Genomic DNA, 22,165 nt, shown 5'->3' on the forward strand with positions numbered 1-22,165 from the left:
GCGTCATGTGATAAATTATACCATATAAAACAATATGGAGCCGTAGCTTGCTAGATGCTGCACATAGCCTTTCAAAGGCGAAAGAACACAAATAATTCTTCTGTGTTTGTTTTGCAAATCCAATCCGCAGCTCTTCCTATCAGTTCTTTACAATGTGGTGGCAAAACTCTTCCTTTTTCTTTTCACCAGCTTCAGCAAACCATCAGTCTGGGGTTAGGACACATGAAAGAGTAAAAAGAAGTTTCTCTCTAACTTATAGTTTTGAAATGTTTGTGAAATGTCAAAAATGAGGCACCAAAAGATGCAAAAATTGTTTCCAGGGTTTAGAAAATTAGATTGATTTCAAAAATGACTGCGACAAAAGTATTCAGAGAACTTCAGGGAGATCTTCCCCCACTCAGTTTTCCAGTTTTTTCTTTTTTCCTGAAAGAGTGCTTTACAATTCTGCTTCGTTTATTCCTTCCTTCTAGAAATGTTTACTGAGAAAATTAATGGCTTGATGTCATAGAGTTTGTAAGGTTCAGAAACATGACACCTTTTTGTATTACTAAAATATGGATAGTTTTACTTCGAGTAATTCTTGGTGAAAATGAACAAATGTTGAATTCCTTATGGTTCAGCAGCTTATGGCTCCATTTGTAATAAAATTTTAGAAACATTCACACTTAGAGATTTAGGATGAATTATTGCTTCTTGTAGCAGTATAGGTGCATCTCATAAAATAATGTTGAGTAAAGGAAACCAAACAGAAAACATTACATGCGGTATGGTTCCATTTATACAAAGAATAAGAACAGGCACAATGGCTCTATAGTGTTCAAAGTAGGGATAATGACTGTAGAAGGAGGGCAGTGATTAGAAAAAGACACAAAGGGTCAGGCACGGTGGCTCACGCCTGTAATCCCAGCACTTTGGGAGGCCAAGGTGGGCAAATTGCTTGAGCCCAAGAGTTTAAGACCAGTGGGGCAACATGGTAAAACCCTGTTTCTACAAAAAATATAAAAATTAGCTGGGTGTGGTGGCATGTGCCTGTAGTCCCAGCTACTTGGGAGGCTGAGGTGGGAGGATCACCTGAGCCTGGGAGATCAAGGTTGCAGTGAGCCGTGATCGCACCACTGCACTCCAGCCTAGGCAACAGAGTGAGACCCTATCTAAAAAGAGAGAGAGAGAGAGAGAGAGAGAGAGAGAAGGTATAAGGGACTTCTGGGGCCCAGGAATGTTTCGTTTATAGATCTGGATACTGGTTATGTGGCTGCATTCCCTTGGTGAAAATTCCTTGATATTGCTGTATACTGATGATTTGTTTAGGGTTTTTTTTTTATAAGGCATACTTTGATCAATATTATACGTGAAAAATATGCATTTAATTGTCCTCTGTATACATACATTCATTCACTGTATGCATTTTCCAATACCTTAAAAATGTTTAAATTTGAAACACTAACCATGATGATTTCTATGAACATATCAAATTATACATAGTATTTTATAAAGTCCGTAGCCTTTAGAGTTGTGAAGGGCAGCCCCCAGATTTCACTTATCTATTTTTCTCCCAGAATTTCCATTGAATTAGGAGAGGAACATTTTTTTATTATGGGTCTCAGATTTTGTGTCTACTTATGAGTCTCTTTCCTCCGTATGAGCCTCAATTTGAGTAAGTCGCCACCAGGTAATTCCTGGCTGAGGAGCCTGAGGTAATAGCATTTAACTTAATAAGGATTGTTTGACCACCTCCCATTTGCCAGCCCCTCTGCTAGGTACTTTCAATGAAGAGAGATTTGAGACCCGGTTCCTGCCCTAAAGGAGCCTATAATCTGGTTGGTAAGGCAGACACATCAGCAACCTTAATGTAATGTGATAACTGCCCCACTGTGTGAGAACTAAGTGCCATGGTAGCCCAGAGGACAGAGAGATTAATTCTGCCAAGAGCTTCACGCAGGAAGCAGTGAGTAGGGTTTGCAGAAGCAGGGATGCCAAAAAAAGAATGGGTGCCTTCCAGGCAGAGGCCTGAGCAAAAACAAGTCTTGTTCAGGGGAACAGGGAGACCAGTGTAGCCAGGGCTCAAGAGCAAGGCTGGGGGTAGTGGGGAATGAGGCCGGAGTATGAAAAGTCTTCCGGGGCCTCAGGGGTTGGGGCTGTATATCAGAAGGTAATCCCAAGAGAAGGCAAGTGATGGACTGGAATATGGAGGCCCAGTGCAATGAGATTCTTGCCAGGTCCAAGGAAGAGGGCCTGGGACCTTAACCATGTGCCAAGGAGGGAACAGATTTGATGGAGTGATTAAATGGGGGTCTCTGAGAGAGCGAGGGACAATGTAGGCTGGAGGCAAGGTACAAGACAGGGAGCGTTGGGAGAGGGACAGGTAGGGCAGAGAGGCAGGGAGCACTGGAGAAGTGTGTTGGCAGACTTGGAGTTGGGAGAGGCGTAAGGACCAATGATTTTCAAAAGTGTGAGGTTATTGAGTGTATCTTTGATATTTAGAAACCAAGGGAATGGAGTTGGTTCATCCCTGGCTTTCCATAGACATGAATGCACATAATTTTTTTCAGTGATTTTTTTCATTCAAAATATAACTTAAAAAAGCAAAGTGTTAATATGAACTAATCTTTAATTGTTAATATTTGTTAAGAAATGTTACAAACCAGAGCAATACTTAAAGACATACAAATGTAGATTCACATGATATGGTTTGGCTCTGTGTCCCCACCCAAAACTCATCTCAAATTGTAATCCCAGTGATTGGATCATGGAGGTGGTTTTCCCTATGCTGCTTTTGTGATAGTGAGTTCTCACGAGATCTGATGGTTTAATAAGTGTTTGGCAGTTCCTCCTTCACTCTCTCTCTCCTGCCTCCATGTAAGACATGACTGCTTCCCCTCCTGCCATGATTGTAAGTTTCTTGAGGCATTCCCCAGCCATGCAGAACTGAGTCCATTTAAACCTCATTCCTTCATAAATTACCCAGTTTTGGGTATGTCTTTATAGCAGTGTGAAAATGGACTAATACATCACATTTCAGTTAACGCCTTACTTTCCTTCATTTGTTAATAATACTCATCTTTTCCCTTTTGTTCAGTTCTGCTTTCAAGTTAGACTTTGATTCTTTCTCTCAGTTCTCTCCATGTCTTGGAAAGCCCTAACTTATTCAAACATCCTACCGTTTACACACAAGCGCACACACACCCTTATCCATGACTGCTTTCTGTTAGTCGCACAGAAGACTGGAAGTCAACTCTTCCTGCACACTAATCACTCCGCTGCTCTCTTTTTGTTCTCTTGACATGAGGGACAAATTACTTTCTGTTCCACCTCACTTGGCCAAATCTGGCAAATAAAGATTACAGCCACTCCATACATGTTCCCAGGCAGCGTGCAAACACATAGAGTCCTTTCCAACTGGAAGCCTTGCTGGACACTATTTGACATCAACAGTTGATTTCCCAACATGAATGTATCTCCTGGGTTTTATGTCCTCTAACTCAGTCCTCTTCAATGAAATAATTTCTTTCTTTGGTTCAAAACATTTAAGTAAATGGCTTTTTAAAAAAAACCCTACATACGCAAGGCACGGTGGCTCACGTCTGTAATCCCAGCACTTTGGGAGGCCGAGGCGGGCGGATCACGAGGTCAGGAGATTGAGACCATCCTGGCTAACATGGTGAAACCTTGTCTCTACTAAAAATACAAAAAATTAGCCGGGCTTAGTGGCAGGCGCCTGTAGTCCCAGCTACTCGGGAGGCTGAGGTAGGAGAATGGTGTGAACCTGGGAGGCGGAGCTTGCAGTGGGCCAAGATTGCGCCACTGCATTCCAGCCTGGGCAACAGAGCAAGACTCCATCCCCCACCCCCCCAAAAAAGAAAAAACTCTACATATTTAAGTAAAACACAATGCAGTTTGCATAAAGGCCATAGCTTCATCACAAATATATATACAGTAATCAGAATCACCTGGACCATAAAGAAGACTATAGAACACCTGCAAAGGCTTTATTCACGTATGATTGCTAATGTTTATAATTTTATAATGTAATGTGGCATCTGATGCTGTTTAGTGTGTTTCCCTCATTGTCTGTCTGGTGACTGCTCCACAGGCCTAAGTGACTTTGAGGTCCATGCTACCTCAAGGACAAGTGACATGCTTCGCTTGCCCCCAGTCAGCACCCGAGCTTCTGCTGTTTGTAGCACTGCTGTTTGCCTCATGGGTGGCCTGATATTTTGTCTGTCATGTTTGAAGAGGCTGAGTCAGCCACCGTGGAGCTCATCTGGCATTTTCAGCACCCCTCACAATCATTTCTGTAGCAATTGACGAGCTCAACCATGTGGCAATTAGACTGGATGATTAAAATAGTCAAGCTCTCTATATCTGTGACCCTGTGATAGTTTTTTCAACGTGCAGCTTTTTTCTGTGTGTGGATTTGTCTCCCGGCGGATTACTCGGGCCAGGAGAAACTTGTGCTCCACTGGGTTTTCCCAGCAGTTGTTGGTGCACATCTTCCCACATTATTTAAGATTGTTTTTCTCGGGGGTCACAAAGGATGGCCCTGGTCTGTTTTTCTCATAGGTGTGCCTTTTCAGTGCATCATGTAACGTTATTTAGATTCTGGTGCATGAGCTTGCAAGTGTGTGTACATGTCTGTGCTGTGTGTGGGGATGTGTTTAAACCCAAAGAATATAGTTGTAATGAGCCTGACTTCAGGCCAGGGTATTGACTGCCTTTCAGAACATCTTAATTGATAGCCATGCTTTGCCATTTGATGTTAGCTATGACTCACAGGGGCTGCTAATGAAATGGAGGCAGAGGCTGAGTGTGTTCCCCAGGTCTCACACCTCTGTAGTAGATTGAACCATGCAGTCCTGTTATTTTCCGAATGTTTAGCTCAGTCTGGAGCTTGATGCCATTTAGATGCCAAACTGTGCCCACTTTTTTCTGTTATTTTTTTCTCAGTGTCTTGGCAAGCCATGCCAGTCTGTTGTGTCAGATATCAGTGACAACTTCTTCCATAATGCAAATCAAGATTTTTCAGTTAGAGGCAATTCTGCTGGATCAAAGAGATGGATCATTTTTGTCCTGTTATCTTGCATTTCTATAAAAATAATCTACAACCTTTTGCCTGTGTGTGTGTTTTCAGGGAAACATCGTCAACTAGCTACAATCTCCGAATGCTTGTCTTGAAGAGTTATAGAAGTCTGCTGTTTGTGGAGGTGGGAAAGTGTGCCAAGGACTAATGGAACTTTAGGATTGGAAGGGACTTGGGGATAGCTTCTAATCTAATAGCAATTCTAAGCATGCCCCAGTGCCACTGTTTGATGAATGAGAGCTACCCTTAAACATCTTGGGAAATCTAGGTGAGTGGACCTCTAGGTCCTAAACTTCAACGTGAGTGATAGCACTAACCTGCCCTGTCCCCAAATCACAGAACTATAGAAATGCCTCTGAGTGAATAACAACCCATCCTTGACTTTTTGTGTGAGCAGCTTTTACGCACTGGCCTTAGACAACCACATCTGTTGTAATTCAAGTCTCTGCATGTGTTTACCTTCCTTAGCAACCACCCAGTCCTTTGTAATCTGGCCAGGCTCCATCACTGTACTGAAACTGCTCTCTCCACGGCCCTCATGTCTAACGACCTCCCTGATGACATCATTGCCCTTGACTAGAGCTAGAATGCCAACTCTGAAAACTCTCATGCCTTGGTTTCCATCCATGCCCCTCCTCTGATCTCTTCCTACCTCAGAGCTCACTTTGTGTGCTCTTCTTGGCAACTTCTGTCCTTGGCCTCGGCCCCCTCGTTGATGACCTCAGCCTATGACTGGCTCATCTAATGTCCCACTGTAGCATGCTCATTCCTCACTTTCACCTGCCAAGTAGGAATTTCATCCTCCTGCGAAGGTCACCAGAGCCGTGATCTGCCCATCTTCCTCCTGAGTCATCCTTGCCAGGATTCTGCTGAATGTGCTTGTGCACCATCCTCCAGGTTACCTGGATTCTTGTGAATGGACTCCTCATGTCAAAAAGTGTAGAAGAGGGAAACCAGGACAGCATGGTGTCATGGAAGGCAAGGAGAAGGAGAGTAGTAAGTAAGTAGTGGCAGGTGCTCCAAGACGGCAAGTAAGATGGGCCAAAAATGGCCAGATGGATTTTTCAACAAGAAGACCTTTGGCAGAAGTCTCAGTGGAATAGGTGGGGAGGTGCAGGAGTCTGATTTGGGGGTGTGTGAGTGAAACGAGGAAATGGAGATGGGGTGAGTATGGATAACATGGATAATTCTCTCAAGACATTTGGCTGGGAGGAGGAGAAGCAAGTTGGAGGAGTAGGTATAAGAATAAAAAGTTTTCTTTCTTTCTCTTTTAGTGATAGGAGAGGCTTAAACCTGTTCAAATACTGGTGGGAAGGAGAGAGAAAGATAGAAAGGGGGTTGTGGGAGGGATGAGGGAGGGAGAGAGAGCTCAACAATCCCAGGGAGGAGGTAAAAGAGGCAGGAGGAGGTGGACACAGCACTCACACGTGGAGAAGTGTGCTCCAGGCAGGCGGCACCTTGCACACTGTAACAAGAGTAATAAGGAAGGAAAGGGCATAGATGCTCATGGTGATGGAGCATAGGTAGGCTTGCTGGCAAGAAGTTAAGGGCATTCCCATCTGATGCTTTCTACTCTGTCTGAAGCTGGAGGCGAGGTCCTCTTGAAAGCAAGAAGGTGTTGGTGGAGAGATTTTTAAAACAGTGGCAGAAGTTTGAGAAAGAGGGCAGATGAGGGGGACAGGGAAGGACTGATAAGTGGTCTTGAGAATTCTGTTGAGGCTCTTGATGGTGAACTGTAGTGATGGTGGCTGTGTGATGGTTTCTAGTTTCATTCAGCAGCCTGGTATAGATGTGAGAGAGGGGGGACATATGGATTCATCTGGGATTGTGGTTTTGCCAGGCAGGAGATGAAAAGGATGGATCTGAACTAAACAGGGAAGGAAATGAAGAAAAGGGATGGAGTTGAGAAGAAGGTCATAAAAAATGATGAGGCCAAAGGTCTGAGAGGTCAGATGCTGAATGGGGTACTGGAGAGACCCAGGTGTTGTCAGAGTGCCTAATGAGCCGCAGCAGATGGGTATATGGCAAGGACAATGAGAGGAGGGACATGTGGCCAGAGGCTGTGGTTGTCAGTGCAGCAGAAATTCCCATAAAGGGTGGAGGAACAGTTGGGAAGGGCAAGGTCTTTAGGGTTGAGCCAGGGCAACCTGGCAGAAGGTGGAAAGAACATTTTGTGAAAAGGTGGAAAATATGGGAGTTTGTCAACAGAGGGAACAGTGGAAAGGTTTGGGAGAGAGGGGAGAAGTGGGAGGTTGGTTAAAGGGAAAGGAAGCATAAACTAGCTCAAGGAAAAGATAGTTCAGGGCAGGAATTACATTTTTAAATGAGTTTAGTTGATCCCAGCCTTGCTAAGACAGGTAGTACCAACTCTCCCGTTTATGCTGAAGTTTTACTGGAGCCAATTATGTCCTGGATTAGTCATTTCAGAGAAGGTGTGTGTCTCAAGGGGCCCTGGAAAGAGTCACTTGTACTACTGACAGTCTTCTTAATATTGTGCCTGTACTCTTCCCACTTGTCAAACTTGTTCTTAAAACAACTGTGGATCAGTGACTGTCAATGACTTGTCTGCAGAGCTTTTTACAGGGCAGTGGTTCTCACACCTGTCTCCACAGTAAAATCACCTGGGGAGCTTTTAACACACACTACTGCCTGGGGCCCCAGAACAAGTATATCAGAATCTCTAGGGCTGAGCCCTCTAGAGTCCACACAATCAGTTTTCTTTTCTTTTCTTTTCTTTTTTATTTTACTTTGAGTTCTGGGATACATGTGCAGAACGTGCAGGTTTGTTACATAAGTATATGTGTGTCATGGTGGTTTGCTGCACCTATCATCTAGATTTTAAGCCCCGCATGCATCAGCTATTTGTCTTAATGCTCTCCCTCCCCTTCCCGCACCAATAGGCCTCAGTGTGTGTGTTCCCCTCCCTGTGTCCATGTGTTCTCAATGTTCAACTCTTACTTGTGAGTGAGAACATGTGGTGTTTGGTTTTCTATTCCTGTGTTAGTTTGCCGAGGGTGATGGCTTCCAGCTTCATTCATGTCCCTGCAAAGGACATGATCTCATTCCTTTTTATGGCTGCATGGTATTCCATGGTGTATATGTACCACATTTTCTTTATCCAGTCTATCATTGATGGACATTTGGATTGGTTCCATGTCTTTGCTATTATAAGTAGTGCTGCAATAAACATACGTGTGCATGTGTTTTAAAGCAGAATGATTTGTATTCCTTTGGGTATATACGCTATTATAAGTAGTGCTGCAATAAACATACGTGTGCATGTGTTTTAAAGCAGAATGATTTGTATTCCTTTGGGTATATACCTAGTAATGGGATTGCTGGGTCAAATGGTATTTCTGGTTCTAGATCCTTGAGGAATTGCCACACTGTCTTTCACAATGGCTGTGGAGAAATAGGAATGCTGTCACACTGTTGGTGGCAATAAATTTTCTGAAAAGCTTCCTTGGTCATTCTAATGAGTGAAGAACCTTGACCTTGGACCTTTGCTACCCAGTATGTGGTCCACCAGCCAGCAGCATCTGTATCACCTGGGAGCTTGATTGAAATGCAGAATTTCAGGCCCCACTCTTGATCTACCTACTGAATCAGAACGTGCACGTTTAGTACATCCCCCTCCTCAGGTTGATTCCCATGAACATTAAGGTCTGAGAAGCCCTGCCTTAAAACAGAGCTGGTGCCTGGGTTCCACCTCCAGAGATTCTGATTGTATTGATCTGAGCTGTGACTTGGGAATTGGGAGTTTTAGAAGATTCCTGGGTGTCTCTAATTTTCAGCAGTTTAAGGTCCCTGCCTTAAAGCAAAGAACCGGGAAAGGTGCTTGGTGCATTTTTATTCAATGGGGTTGACCAACCCTATCTTCGTTTAATGATTTCTGACCTTTTGTTTAATTTACCAATGAACTACATTTGCTTCTCATTTGGGGGAAAAACTGCCTGTCGTAAACTCGTGGCAGGAACATCATTTCTCCTCATCTTCAAAGATGCTACTGGGAAGCTTAGTAACTGATTAGGCAGGAAATACTGCACAGCCTAAGGCCTATTGCATAAGGACCAGTTCATTTATTAAAGAAAAGAAAATGTTGCTTATTTTTAGTATAAATCATTACCAAATGCCAACCAACTCCTTATAAATTTGAGAAGAGCAATCTTCCTGATTAGTTATTTCTTTCATCTTTTCTAAGACCTTGTATGAAATGATATTTAAAGCACTCCAGCTTTCTTTAAGCCAGCTGATTGCACAAGTCAAACAACAGCCGTGAGTGTGTTGAACTGTTGGATTACTACTATTATAGGAATACACACATAACAAGTGTCACTTTAGACCTGAGTTTCCAAAGTATAATCCTAGCTTAAAAGGGAATTTTTAAAAAGAAAGAAAACAGGAAACTGTATTGTATTGGGAGGAGTCCGGAGGGGAGATGAAAAAATCATGTGGATTTTGTGTGTGGGGGTAAGTGGGGTGTAGCTGTCCATAACTTTCATTAAGTACTTTTTTTTCTTCTCTTTATAAAGTAAGCTGCAGGCTTTGGGTTGGCAAACCCCAGGGGGTTGCAGAAATCTGAGGCTGCTACCTTTTTATCTGCCTTCATGGTACTGTCCTCTTCCCCCAGCTCCTCCCTGACCCTATAGACCAGACCTCAGACTTTCCAGCTAACGGCTTCCCATGAGCCACTACTCTGATATCAGTCTATAACCAACGGAGCTGGGGGGTCCAGGCTTGGTGAACAACCCTTCTCAGCCCACTCAATCAGGGTGCTCCCCACCTGCAGGCAGGAGGCAACACCCTGTCTGCTACCATCCTCTCCTTCCAGAGCCCACCTGCCTGCCCAGCCCTGCCCTGCCCAGTCGAGCCATACCTTGCTTTGTCCCATCTGGGGGTGCCCTGCTCAGGGATGGGCTGGCAGGGCTGCTCTCAGCTTCTCTGGTAAGCAGAGACTCAAGAAACCTCTGGGGTCTTGCTTTCTGGTCGTGTGATCCCAGGGGTGCACATGTTCCCCTTGGGTATCTGAACAGAAGGGCCTGGGAGGGAGGGCCACACCCCTGCAGTCTTGCTCTGCTGCTGTAGTGGGCAGCTGCCTACCCCCACCCCACCCTGCACTGTGGGCTCCAGAATCGGCAGATTAAGCATTTTATAAATTGTATTTTAGATACATGTTTCAAACTTGTGAGTTTTTTAAAAAGAACAAGCTTGACAAGTGTTTTAAGAATTTTATTATGCTTTATGGGTTTGAGGGGGAAGAATTTTTTTTTAAGCATCTGATTTAGACCACATGTAACTCAGATGTTTAAATAATCAAATCACCTGTTTTCATTTGGGTGGTTTAATCTCATGAAAAATAAAAGGTTACTATTGTTGAAGATTTTCCCCAACTTTTTGTTTCTCCCTTTGGAGTTAAACATATGAACATAGGAATCATTTTTCCACCACTGATGATTGAAATTTGGTGTAGGAATTATTAAAACTAAATTATGCCAGCCAGGGGCTCAGTGGCTCACGCCTGTAATCCCAGCACTTTGGGAGGCCGAGGCAGGTGGATCACGAGGTCAGGAGATCGAGACCATCCTGGCTAACACAGTGAAACCCTGTCTCTACTAAAAAATACAAAAAATTAGCTGGGCATGGTGGCGGGTGCCTGTAGTCCCAGCTACTGGGGAGGCTGAGGCAGGAGAGTGGTGTGAACCCGGGAGGTGGAGCTTGCAGTGAGCCGAGATCGCACCATTGCACTCCAGCCTGGGTGACAGAGCGAGGCTCCGTCTAAAAAACAAACAAAACAAAACAAACAAACAAAAAACTAAATTGTGCCAAAACAAAAGTACTGCTTTCAAGCTCTTATAAAGAAAAATATATCAATAGTCTTTAAAAATTATACAGGCTTCAAAAAATCAGCTTTTCATTCCATTAGACTTGTTATCAGTCTACAAGAAAGATGGCCATTCATTTTTTAAATTCAATAATGAACAGTTCATTGGATTTGCTACCCTTTGAGTGCCGCAAGGATCATGCTGTCTTTAGGAAGCAGAAACAAAACGATCAAGACTTGAAAGGACATGTATCTTCTCTACGTTCTCTGAACATGGGAATGGCCCGTTAACGTTTCCTATCTCCACTCTCAGGCTGCAAATATATTTAACATTTTCCGTTCTTAATAGTACAAGGTAACTTAAGTGTGTTCTAGAGTCCACCTCCTGGCATTCCTAAGCATTAGGAGACTTGTGGCTGAAGTCAGCTGGCCAACATCATTCCCATTAGGGAGCGCCTGTCCCCCTTAGGGAGAAGATAAGAAATGATGTCTCCTTATTCGCACTGGAGTTTTTCAGAGCTCTGATGATGGCTGAAGTCTTTGAAGCAGATGTGCTAAATAAGCGAGAATCCAGCTCTATCCTCCTCTGGCACCTATGACATTGTCTTGAGTGCCACAAGGAGTGAGGTCAAATTTGCAGCTTAGCTGGAACTTTAAATGTTATAGGAAAATGTAATTATTCAACTTGTGCAAATGGATGGTTAAGACCAGGATTCATGCCTTGTACATTATGACCTTGTAGATTCGTAGATCAGTAATGAATCTTAAAATATCATAAAATAGGGTTGATTTAATTCCAAGTCCACAAAACCCTACTAGGATATACAGTGTCTAATACATGGATGCACACTGAATGTTGAATGGTGAAAATCACATTTTCATGGAGTGCCTTAGAATGGAGAATTGGGTTTTATTATTCTGGTCATATATACCATTGACTGGAAAACACACCACATGTTTTACTGCTAAAGTATGGGAGCCTCGATGTTTAAAATAGAAGTTGCCTGGCACAGTGGCTCACATCTGTAATCCCAGCTACTCCAGAGGCTGAGGTGGGAAGATCACTTGAGCCCAAGAGTTTGAGACCAGCTTGAGTAACATAGCAAAACCCTGTATCTAAAATAATAAAAAAAGGAAGTCAACATAATCGCATGCTAATCAAATCCCCTCAAGTGACTCCACATAGAGCACGGGCATTGACCAGCCACTGCTGCCAGGCAAACTTCCACTACATTTCCTGCCTCCTATGCTTAACATTTTGTATCATAAAACCAGTCTCTCCTACTAGGCACTCGGTTTCATGAAACTATAGCTTTATAAGAATCTTCTATAAAAGTCCTTCACTCAGCTGCTTTGGTTGATTGGTCAACTCTTCTTTTGGGTTAATGCAAAGGCCCTTCTTTACCACACCTAATCCTATTTTAGTGGGCTCTCCGAGTAAACGTGTCAAGATGCAAATAAAGCCAAACCATCTGAATTTTTATTTAAACTTTGAGTGGCTTCTCTCCATCCACAGACTTAAGTCCAAACTCTGACCTAGAAAAATCACTCCTCTATCTTCGTTCTCACCTTATCTGCTGTCACTGACTCCACGCTGTCTCAGCCATCCATGTGTGTGTGTGTGCTGTTCCTTTACCTGGAATTGCTCCATCTGGCAAACTCCTATGCAGCTCTCAAGAGTCACCTTCCACTTCATCTTCTCAATTAACGCTTTCCCTGAGTTGTCTTCCCGAGTAGTTAACTTTGTTCACACCTTTGTTCATAATGACAACATTGCGTCAACGTCCAGCCTCCCCCACACTCCCTCTGGACTGAGCTTCTTGAATGTGGGCCCCATGGATGGCCTCTTCATCTTTGTGGTCATCCCACATAGTACAGGGCTTGGTACATGGTGGATACTTCAGCAAGATTTGACAGAGGAATGAAAGCATGACCATATGAGTGCCTCTCCAAGTGTCTCATTTAATAATGGGGAGAACTTGACTCAGTAAAGCCAGGCTAGGACCTGTTCTTTCTTTCCAACTCCAAGGCATCTCGACTCAGTGCTTATAATTATGCCTTGCAACTCTCCCCTCCCCCAACTCCCATTCCAACCTGATAAAATGTTCACTTTTGTGTTGTTTTGTGCATACATTGGTATATGCTGGTTTGGTTCTCAGAGCTCACTAATCTAGGAGTAGCAGGAACATGCGCATTATAAAATTTTACTCATTGGAGAGCTTTATGATTTTTAATATTTACATGGAGGCCAAAATAAAATATGTAGATCATAAATATGTTTTCTTAAGGTTTTGAAGTCCCGTTTGAGGTTTAGGGTATTTTTTTCTAACATTGACTGTTACTCTCCAAGAAAGGCTTATCTTATTGAATTGAATGGCATGGTTCGCAAATATTAACTTTAAAGAAAAGCCACAGTGTACGCAACTGCATATTGTCTTAAAATCACTGTATTATGCACATTAAAATATGTAGCTTTCCTTTCCAGGGTGATTGCTTTGTTTGGTCAAATTGGAAGTCAGGTTTTCTATTTGGGCATTATGCCTTATTTCCCTAGACTAAATGAAATTGTTCCATTATAGCAAATAGAAGCTTGATAATGGTTTGATTCAAGTCTAATTGGAATGCTATTCTCAGAATATTTCACCATTCCGATCTTATTCCTCGATATTATATTTTCAAATAGAGACTATGAGCTAGAACTGGGTTACAAGCCTTTAAGACTTGAGCAGCTGAAATCTCAGGAGAGTTTCAAACCAAGGCCCAGTTTGAAGTATAAACGGTACTGCTTTCCTGCTGTCAGCAGGCGAGAAAGATTTAGCTCATTGCGGGTCCCCACAGAAACGAAACACTGAGAGAAATGTCTCCCCTGGGGTTTGGCCTCAACTCCTTTTGAGATGGATGTGTAGTTTGGAGATTGATAAGCAAGTAACACTTAACATTGTTTTTAAAGCAGATTGTTTTTAAAGCAGATTGCAACAAGGCGTCAACATCTCTTCTTTTTTTCTTTAAGGCTTCCTCACAGCAATGAGGCAAGAAGTGACCCGTGCCCACAAAGGCTGGGCACTGGACACTGTGACCATCCACAATGAAGTTCTGAGACAGACCAAGGAGGAGATCACGTCACCCCCTGGGGTAGGCATTGCTGGGCAATAGCAGGGACTGTTCTGGAGCCAGAGCTGAAATTTCAAGTTCTGCTTAAAACTGAGCTGTGAGTGCCTTGGTTAGGTCCATTTTCTTTGCAGTGAGGGTTCCCTCCGTCATAACCAGAAGACATCAGTGCCAAAGCCTCCCCCATCTGCCAGAGTGGAAGATTAATGACAAGGTCTAATGAGCTCTTAGAACTCCATAGACTACATTTCTACAAAATTACAAGTTATACTTGTGTTTGCTAAAAAGGCTTTTTGGCTAGGTGTGGTGGCTCGTGCCTATAATCCTAGCACTTTGGGAGGCTGAGGCAGGAGGATCGCTTGAGCCCAGGAGTTCAAGACCAGCCTAGGCAAACACAGGGAGACCCTGTCTCTACCAAAAACAAACAAACAAGCAAAAAACTAGCCCGTCGTGATGGCACACATCTGTAGTCCCAGCTACTTGGGAGGCTGAGGTGGGAGGATTGCTTGAGCCCTGGAGGTTGAGGCTGCAGTAAGCAGTGATCACACCACCAGACTCCAGCCTGGGTGACAGAGTAAGACCTAGTCTTAATAAATAAATAAATAAATAAATAAATAAGGCTTTTCTACACATCTCCAGCTACTGCTGTGGGCTACTCACAGATTCTATTGTAGGCAGCAGAGCAGTGCTGAGGGCAGCAGAGATGAAGGGGACTAGCAGGTTGGAGCCAGGGGCCATTTCCAGGGGTGTCCCCTTTGCGTGGAAAGGAACATGGCTGGGGGAAGAGCCCCCACTTCCTGGATGCTGATCTGCTCAATGACTGTGGGCAAATTCTTTAACTTTTTTGAGTCTTCACATCTTCATCTGCAAAATGAGCATGATAATTCAACCTTATTAAAGGAGTTGTGGCCAGGCACGGTGGCTCACGCCTGTAATCCCAGCACTTTGGGAGGCCGAGGTGGGAGGATCACTTGAGGTCAGGAGTTTGAGACCAGCCTGGCCAACATGGTGAAACCCGTCTCTACTAAAAATACAAAACTTAGCCTGGGGTGGTGGCGGGCACCTGTAATGTCCCAGCTACTTTGGAGGCTGACGTGGGAGGATCGCTTGAATACAGGAGGCAGAGGTTGCAGTGAACTGAGATCCCGCCACTGCGCCCCAGCCTGGGTGACAGGGCGAGACTCTGTCTCAAATAAATAAATAAATTTTAAAAAATGGTAGTTGTGAAGATTTAAATGTGATCATTCAGGTGTGGTGCTGGACCCCATGTATACTCTCAATAAATCAGTCTCCCTTTCCTTTTCTCTGATTTTCATTCCCTCATTTGTCAAGTAAGGGGGCTGGACAAGATGATTTCCAGGTTCTAGCCAAGTTCCCTGCAACCTTATAACGAGGGCTGCCTTTCCTTCAGTTTCCAGTATTATCTTCCTCATTCCTGTCTGAGGCCTCACCAGAAGCACCTTAACCTCCAGGTTCCCACCAACAATCTCTTTTAGGCAGTTTCAAAATTCCTCCAGCCTCTCCCCATTATGCAATTCCAGAATTCCTTCCACATCTGTAGGCATTTGTTACCGCAGCATCCTGCTTCCTGGAATCAAAATCTGTATTCCTTTCCAAAGGCTGTCATAACAAAGTATCATTACCCTGGGTGGCTAAAAACAACAGAGATCTATTCTCTCACTGCTTAGGAGGCCAGAAGTCAAATCAGGGTAGGGTTGGTTTTGACTGGAGGCCCCAAGGGAAAATCTTGTTCTAAGCTTCTCTCTTAGCCTCTGGTGGTTGCTGACAATCTTTGGCTTTCCTTCATCATCACAATCTCTGCCTCCATTCTCACATTCATCTGTATAAGTATATATATCTCTGTGTCCTCTCCTCTTCTTATAAAGTTACCAGTCACATTGGATTTAGGACCTACCTTAATTCAGTATGTCCTTATCTAAACAATGCGTGCAAAGTCCCTATTTCCAAATAATTACATTCCAAGGTTCTGAGTGGACATGAAGTTTTGGGTGACACTATTCTATCTACCACACCTTCTCACTGACTTTTTAAAGTTCTGAGCACCCTGGAGAGGGATACAATTTACCATACGATGGCTTTTAAGTGGTCCCATTATTCATGTAGTTGATTGTCACCCACTGACTTAATGATGGTAACCATATGTCCTGATTTTCTGGGGCTGCCCATGGTTTTACTGTCAAATCATGTGCCTCTGTTTTTGGTTCAAAAAACATGGTCCTCACACGGTGATCCCATACAGGGGGATTCCAGAAAACACTCTGCAACGAATCTTACTGTCTTTCATTCTAATCAGCATTTACTTCCCCGATCCGATCCTCACTGGAGGTGGAAAAACAGTCACCATCCTCTACATTTATCTATTTGGTGAGCTGGCATGATTGTCGGAGCCTCCCCTGTGATTCTCCTTCAGCCTTTCTTTTTTTAGTGAATATGTGTTCTGTGGCTGCCCACTGCCTACAGGATCCAGTTTAAACTCTTCAGCTTAGCACCCAGATCCTTCCATGGTCAAGCCCTAACTTCTTTTACAACCATTGAGCCCTCTGATAAAGGAAATACTGGGGCTTTTCCGGGCCGCCCTGCCATTCTTTGTAGTGTTACTTCTGCCTGTGATGCCTACGCTTTCTCCTCTGTCTTTCCAAACACAGCCCCCTGCTTCAAGCCCATCAAGGCCCGTCAAGGCCATCCCCTCTACAGAGGCCCCTGAGCACTCCAGCCACAGGGACCTTGCCTCAGAAGTCACCGCTCTCACCCCCAGAACAGTTCACCAGGCACTACCAGTAACAAGTGTGTGCTGCTATTCAATTCATATCTTTAAAAATTTTTTCTGCACCTATGCACCTTACCTCCCTGATTTAATGATGAGGACCCCCAGGGTAGGGCCTATTGTATAAGAGAGACACTGGGGAGGGTGGCCAGATGCTGCCCCTGCCGTGATTCCCCTGGCTCTACCATGCCTGGCCTCTGGGGGCGCTCTGACTCTCCCACTAGCTGGGCCTGGCTGTGGAAACCTCACTTCATCCTGTGACTGAGATGAAGTTGAAACACAGGTTGGCTTGGCCAGGGGCAGGCCGAGATCCCACATGACAGCAGCTCCAGATCCTGTTCCATGCTCCCACCTTCCACCAACTCAAACCAGACCTCTCAGAGACTTTCACCTTCCTGTAGAGGTGATCTGGTGCTACTGGCTAAGCCTGTTGCTCAGGGAGGCCACCCCCACACTTTAATAACAAACACGAGCATTTCTACAGCACTCATAGCCTCAGCACAGGCTGCAGGAGAAAACTGGGCTCCGTATTTCACGAATGCAATGTGTCCGGTGGTGCTTTCTCCCTCTGGTAGTGTTTTAAGACTGGTGTGTGTTTTATTTCCAAACTGACAGCCTTTATGACTAATTTTGCAGCACCTAGTTTAAAAAATAAATCCTATTACCTTATGCTTGACTCTTCCAGGAAGGTGTGTATATTTATGGGCTCTACATGGATGGAGCAGCCTGGGACAGACGGAATGGGAAGCTCACGGAATCCACCCCCAAGGTACTCTTCGCGCAGTTACCTGTGCTCCACATCTTTGCCATTAACTCCATGGCACCCAAGGACCCCAAGCTGTATGTGTGTCCTATTTACAAGACACCCAGGCGAACTGATTTGACCTTCATCACTGTGGTATATTTGCGAACAGTGTTGTCCCCGGATCACTGGATCCTGAGAGGAGTGGCCCTTTTGTGTGACATCAAGTAAGTTCATTTCCATCTGCTGAGGGCACCAGAACCCACATAGACAGCCTGTGCTATTGAGGGACTCAGTGATGTGCGTGTCTTTTCTCCCCAGTAATTACTTAATTACTCTTTCTACATTAAAAAGTTGATGTTCTAAAATTGCTAGTGTGTGTTTTCCTCACATATCAAGATTCAAAAAGATCACTCTAAATGGATGCTTTTTATTCTGGGAAATCATATTTCATTATAATTACTTTTTAAAGATAAAACCCTGTTTGGATGTTAGAACACTTTGGAAGCTCTGAATTTTAAAAATTTGAAAGTGTTGATATGTGACATCCTAAAAAGAGCCTAGTAGTTGTAAACTTTTCCCTCAGGTAGGTACCAATTTCCCTTGAATAAAATCTAGTCACGTCTCTGTTTGTGCTAATGTGTTATCTTTTGTTCTTTTGAGTTTGGTATTCTCTCTGTGCTTCTGAAATGGAAACTGAAGAGATCCAGCCAGTACTCCTCAGTAGTACATCTGTTCAGTATGCAGTGTTTAAGGCAGAAAATCCACTGGGATGGCCGTTCTTGTGATTTATTTTAATTTTATTTTATGTTGTTTTATTTTAATTTTTACTGCTTTTGAGGCCCAGAGAACTTAGATTCTCCAGCTCTCCCTCCCAACTCCAATTCTGCAGGAGATAATGAAACACATTTCTAGGCAGCAAATGGAGAAGGGAAAAACAAACCCTATCAAATGAAATTAGGTTACATGCTGAATGTCTTAAAAAGCAAAGTCTTTAAAAAGTGAAGCTATTTCTTATTCTGTAGCTAGTCTAAAACTCAGTTTGAACCTTGATTTCCTGCTAAAGGAAATTGTCAATTTAACAAAACAGATGGGGTCCTATACTGAATGCTCATGCAGCTTCAGGACAGTGAAGAAGTGTCTCTACCAGTCTTCTCATCTAGAATCCTTGTTCCTGCCCACAGCTAAATGCACGAGCTTCATTCCTTCTGTCTATCCTGAAGGAGAGAATGTTTCGAGTTGCCTTGTTTCCCTCTCATCCTTCTGCCACCTTGATCAGAGATGCTGATGACAAACAAAACCAGGCAACCAAGCAATAGCCCAGGTAAGGTTTACAGAAAAGACCCCAGAGAAAACTCTGTCACAGTCTAGTGTACTTTCAAACAGTAGAAAACACATTATGAAATGCAAATTGTAGCAGTGGCCTCTGGTATTTTCCTGATATTGATTCAATGTCAAAACCATAGAACTTTAAAAAAATTAAGGCAGTTTTAAAAATAAAGTAGCCAAGCCCCTGGCTCAAGTTTTTCAGCACTTTCCTTGGCCAATACATACACTAAAGTAAGGATGGCATTCTCGAGAAAGAATGTCCTCCTGAACTGAGGCTAGAATTTGGAAGCACCTGTCAGTCTGGGTGGACACAGAGAAAGTTAAACACCATGACATTATAGCAAACCAAGCTGCATGTTCCAAAATCAAACACACATGTTTTATTGATAGCCCTGTCCAGCTGCTAAAACAATTGAAGGCAAATGGATAGTCGAAACCCCTGGATATCATGATAGTTTTTCCAAGAATAACAGTTATGTTCAGTGTTCTCTAATGACTTGAATGTCTTGTGGAAAACTGGGAAAAGAGGTGAAGAAGGTGTAAATCTGGCAAAGATCATTGATCAGACCAGTTAAAGTCACACATGTGCCATTTCCTAGGCACTCTCTGCTGTTGCTGGTTACTTTGTACTATGTCAACACAGAAGAGAGAGAGAGATGGGCATTAAGGTCCAGCAAGGATGGGCACCAGGCACCTGGGCAGGGCCTCTAAATGGTCTTCTTTCTGGTCAGTGCTTCTCAGCTATCCTTAGTTCTGCCAGGGTCCAGTTCTGCTTTCTTTCTCTAGGCCCAGTAAATGGTTTCCTTGGACATTTTAATTGACATTAATTGAACTTCCATGAGCACATAACCATTTTCTCTGCAAAATTGTTGCTCTTTCACTAATTACATAATTTGCCCCACTTGAGTGAGGGAGACCTGGTTCGCACAAAGGAGCAAAGGGTAGAGGATGAAATGATTAAGCCAATGAAGCTGGGAGAGAAGAAAAGTAATTGTTCTTCTTCCTTGGAATCAGTCCACATCTTCTCATTTTGCTCTTGGCAAAATGAGCAATGAGATTTATACCTTCCTTGATTCAAAATGTTCCTTTAGTTTGGACTTTGCATAAAAATAAGACCAAAAGAAACGTGTAGAGAGATACATCTTCCTAAAGGGATTGGTCTTGTGGGTGATGTTGCCTGAACGAGCCACCATCTCTGCCACCAGAGACCTCAGATGAATACAGGACTCACCGTAATTGGAGGCGCAGGGTGACTCAGGGCCATGGGTGAAGTTCAAAGGAATGGTGAAGGAAACTCAGGGTTGAGGATGAACTTGAAGACAAGGTAGCATTTCAATTGGGTCTTGAACTTTTCATAGATATTACCAACACAGTAGATGGGTATGTTCAAAGGAAGGGAGCAGCATGAGGGAGAGAATAGTCTAAAGGTGGGAAACCTCATGGAACGTCCAGAGACAGAAGATGGAGCCTTCAATGAGTTTCCATTGCCTGGAATGTACTCTCCAAATACCAAAGCCTTCTAGGAGCTGGCCTCAAACAAAATTTCTGCTTTATCACCCATCCCATCTCTCAACTTGCTCAATTGCTTCTGCTACTCTGACTGTCTGATGTTCTCTGAAAAAATCACGCACACTTTCACCATCCTTTGATTACCTTATCAAAGAAAACCCTCTTGTGTGGAACAACTGGAAGTTTCATACGTGGCTGTGGAGGCACTGTCAAATGGTACAACTATTTTGGAAAACAGTGGTTGGGCAGTTTCTTAAGAGTAAAACATATAGTTACAATATGACCCAGACATTTCGCTCTTAGGTATTACCCTAGAGAAATGAAAGTGTATGTCCATACAAAGACATACATTCCAGTGCTCATAGAAGCTTTATTGGAAGAGCCAACAATTGGAAACAATCCAAATGCCCATCAACAGGTAAATGAGTGAAAAAATATGGTATATAACTGCAATTGAATACTGCTCTGCAAGAAAAAGGAACAAACTATTGAGGATGCACACTAAAGCTGGATGAATCTCAATTATGCTGAGCGAAATAAGTCAGACCAAAAAAGGACTACACAATGTATAATTTTGTTTATGTGAAATTCTAGAAAATGCAAATTAACCAACAGTGACAGAAAGCAGATCAGAGCTTGACTGGGAAGGAAGGGAGCAGGAGAAAGAGGTACAAAGGGGCAGGAGAAAATGTTGGAAGGTGGGTGACGGATATGTTCATTCTCTTGATAGTGGTCATAGTTTCATGGGTGTCAAAACTTATCAACTTGTACAATTTAAATGTATGCAGTTTATTGTACTTCAATTATACATCAATAAAGCTGTAAAGAAAAGCTCTTCCCATAGCACCTGATCCTTTCTTCACCTTCCTTGAGGATTTCCACAACCCCTCACTCCTCCCACAGGCAAGATTCATTGCGCTTTCTGCATTTTGGTTGCAACTGTGTTTAGTAATCTGGGTTGCAATCCTTGAATTTTAATGCAAGGATTCAATGACATGCGTCTATCTCCCCACTCTATAGCAAACTTTTGGAAAGCAGAATCTGGCTTTTGAGCACCCTAAGAAGTGTTGACTGAATGACAGAATGAATGGACAGCAAGTAACCCAGTTTGACTGGTAAATGTAGGCAAATAATGGGGAAGGAGGGAACACCAGGTGCGAGCCATGTTGAAGGGTCTAGAGTGCCACGAAGGACAATAGGGAGTCACTGGTGGTTCTGGACTGCTAAAGGAATGGAAGCAAGTCGGTCAGCTAGAAGGCTTCTAGACCAAAATCGAGAAAATGAGTGTTGGAATTACAGAGATGACAATTAGAATGGAAGCAAAGTAAGGCATTTGAAAGACGGTATGGAGGTAAAATTTGGGGACTCAGAAACTCAGCTGAGATGAAGGATAGAAAGGGTCTAAAGATAAGGCAGTTTATAGACTGGGGAGTCTAGCTGGATGTTTCCTGTATCGTTAAAATTTGGGGAAAAGAGGTATTTTGCTAGCCCTGTGCTTATAAATAGCTGCCAGGGTCTCTGAAGAGAGACTTAAAGATCTGTGTGCTCACCGTTGCTCCCAGCGAGGCCCGTGAATTAGTAATACTGTAGTGTACCTGTATGCCAGGCATTGGTCCAAGCACTTGATGGGAATTAATTTATGTAATCCTTGCACCAACCCCATGAAATTGATACTGATATTATTATCTCCATTTCACAGATTAGGAAACTGAGGCACAGAGAAGCCAAACAACTTGCCCAAGTTCTCACAGCTAGTGAGTGACAGAGCTGGGATGAACATAGGCTTAGGGCTTC

At 43.4% G+C, this 22,165-nt stretch overlaps 1 protein-coding gene across 9 annotated transcripts in view; it reads left to right on the top strand.

Moving 5' to 3' along the window:
• DNAH8 (dynein axonemal heavy chain 8) overlaps positions 1-22,165 on the top strand; it is a 343,702-nt gene that overhangs the window by 300,535 nt on the left and 21,002 nt on the right. For 6 of the 9 annotated variants that reach the window (XM_063632279.1, XM_063632278.1, XM_063632281.1 and 3 more), the window contains 2 exons: positions 13,909-14,030; positions 17,477-18,150. In XM_063632279.1, the coding sequence (XP_063488349.1) occupies positions 13,909-14,030; positions 17,477-17,764 (410 nt within the window). In that variant the 3' untranslated portion in view covers positions 17,765-18,150. Of the gene's footprint in view, positions 1-13,908; positions 14,031-17,476; positions 18,160-18,717; positions 18,858-22,165 lie in introns of those variants that run through there. The other 3 variants (XM_063632277.1, XM_063632276.1, XM_055263328.2) reach the window with 2 other exon arrangements.

Source organism: Symphalangus syndactylus, chromosome 23 (assembly GCF_028878055.3).
Source record: "Symphalangus syndactylus isolate Jambi chromosome 23, NHGRI_mSymSyn1-v2.1_pri, whole genome shotgun sequence".
Lineage (NCBI taxonomy): Eukaryota > Metazoa > Chordata > Mammalia > Primates > Hylobatidae > Symphalangus > Symphalangus syndactylus.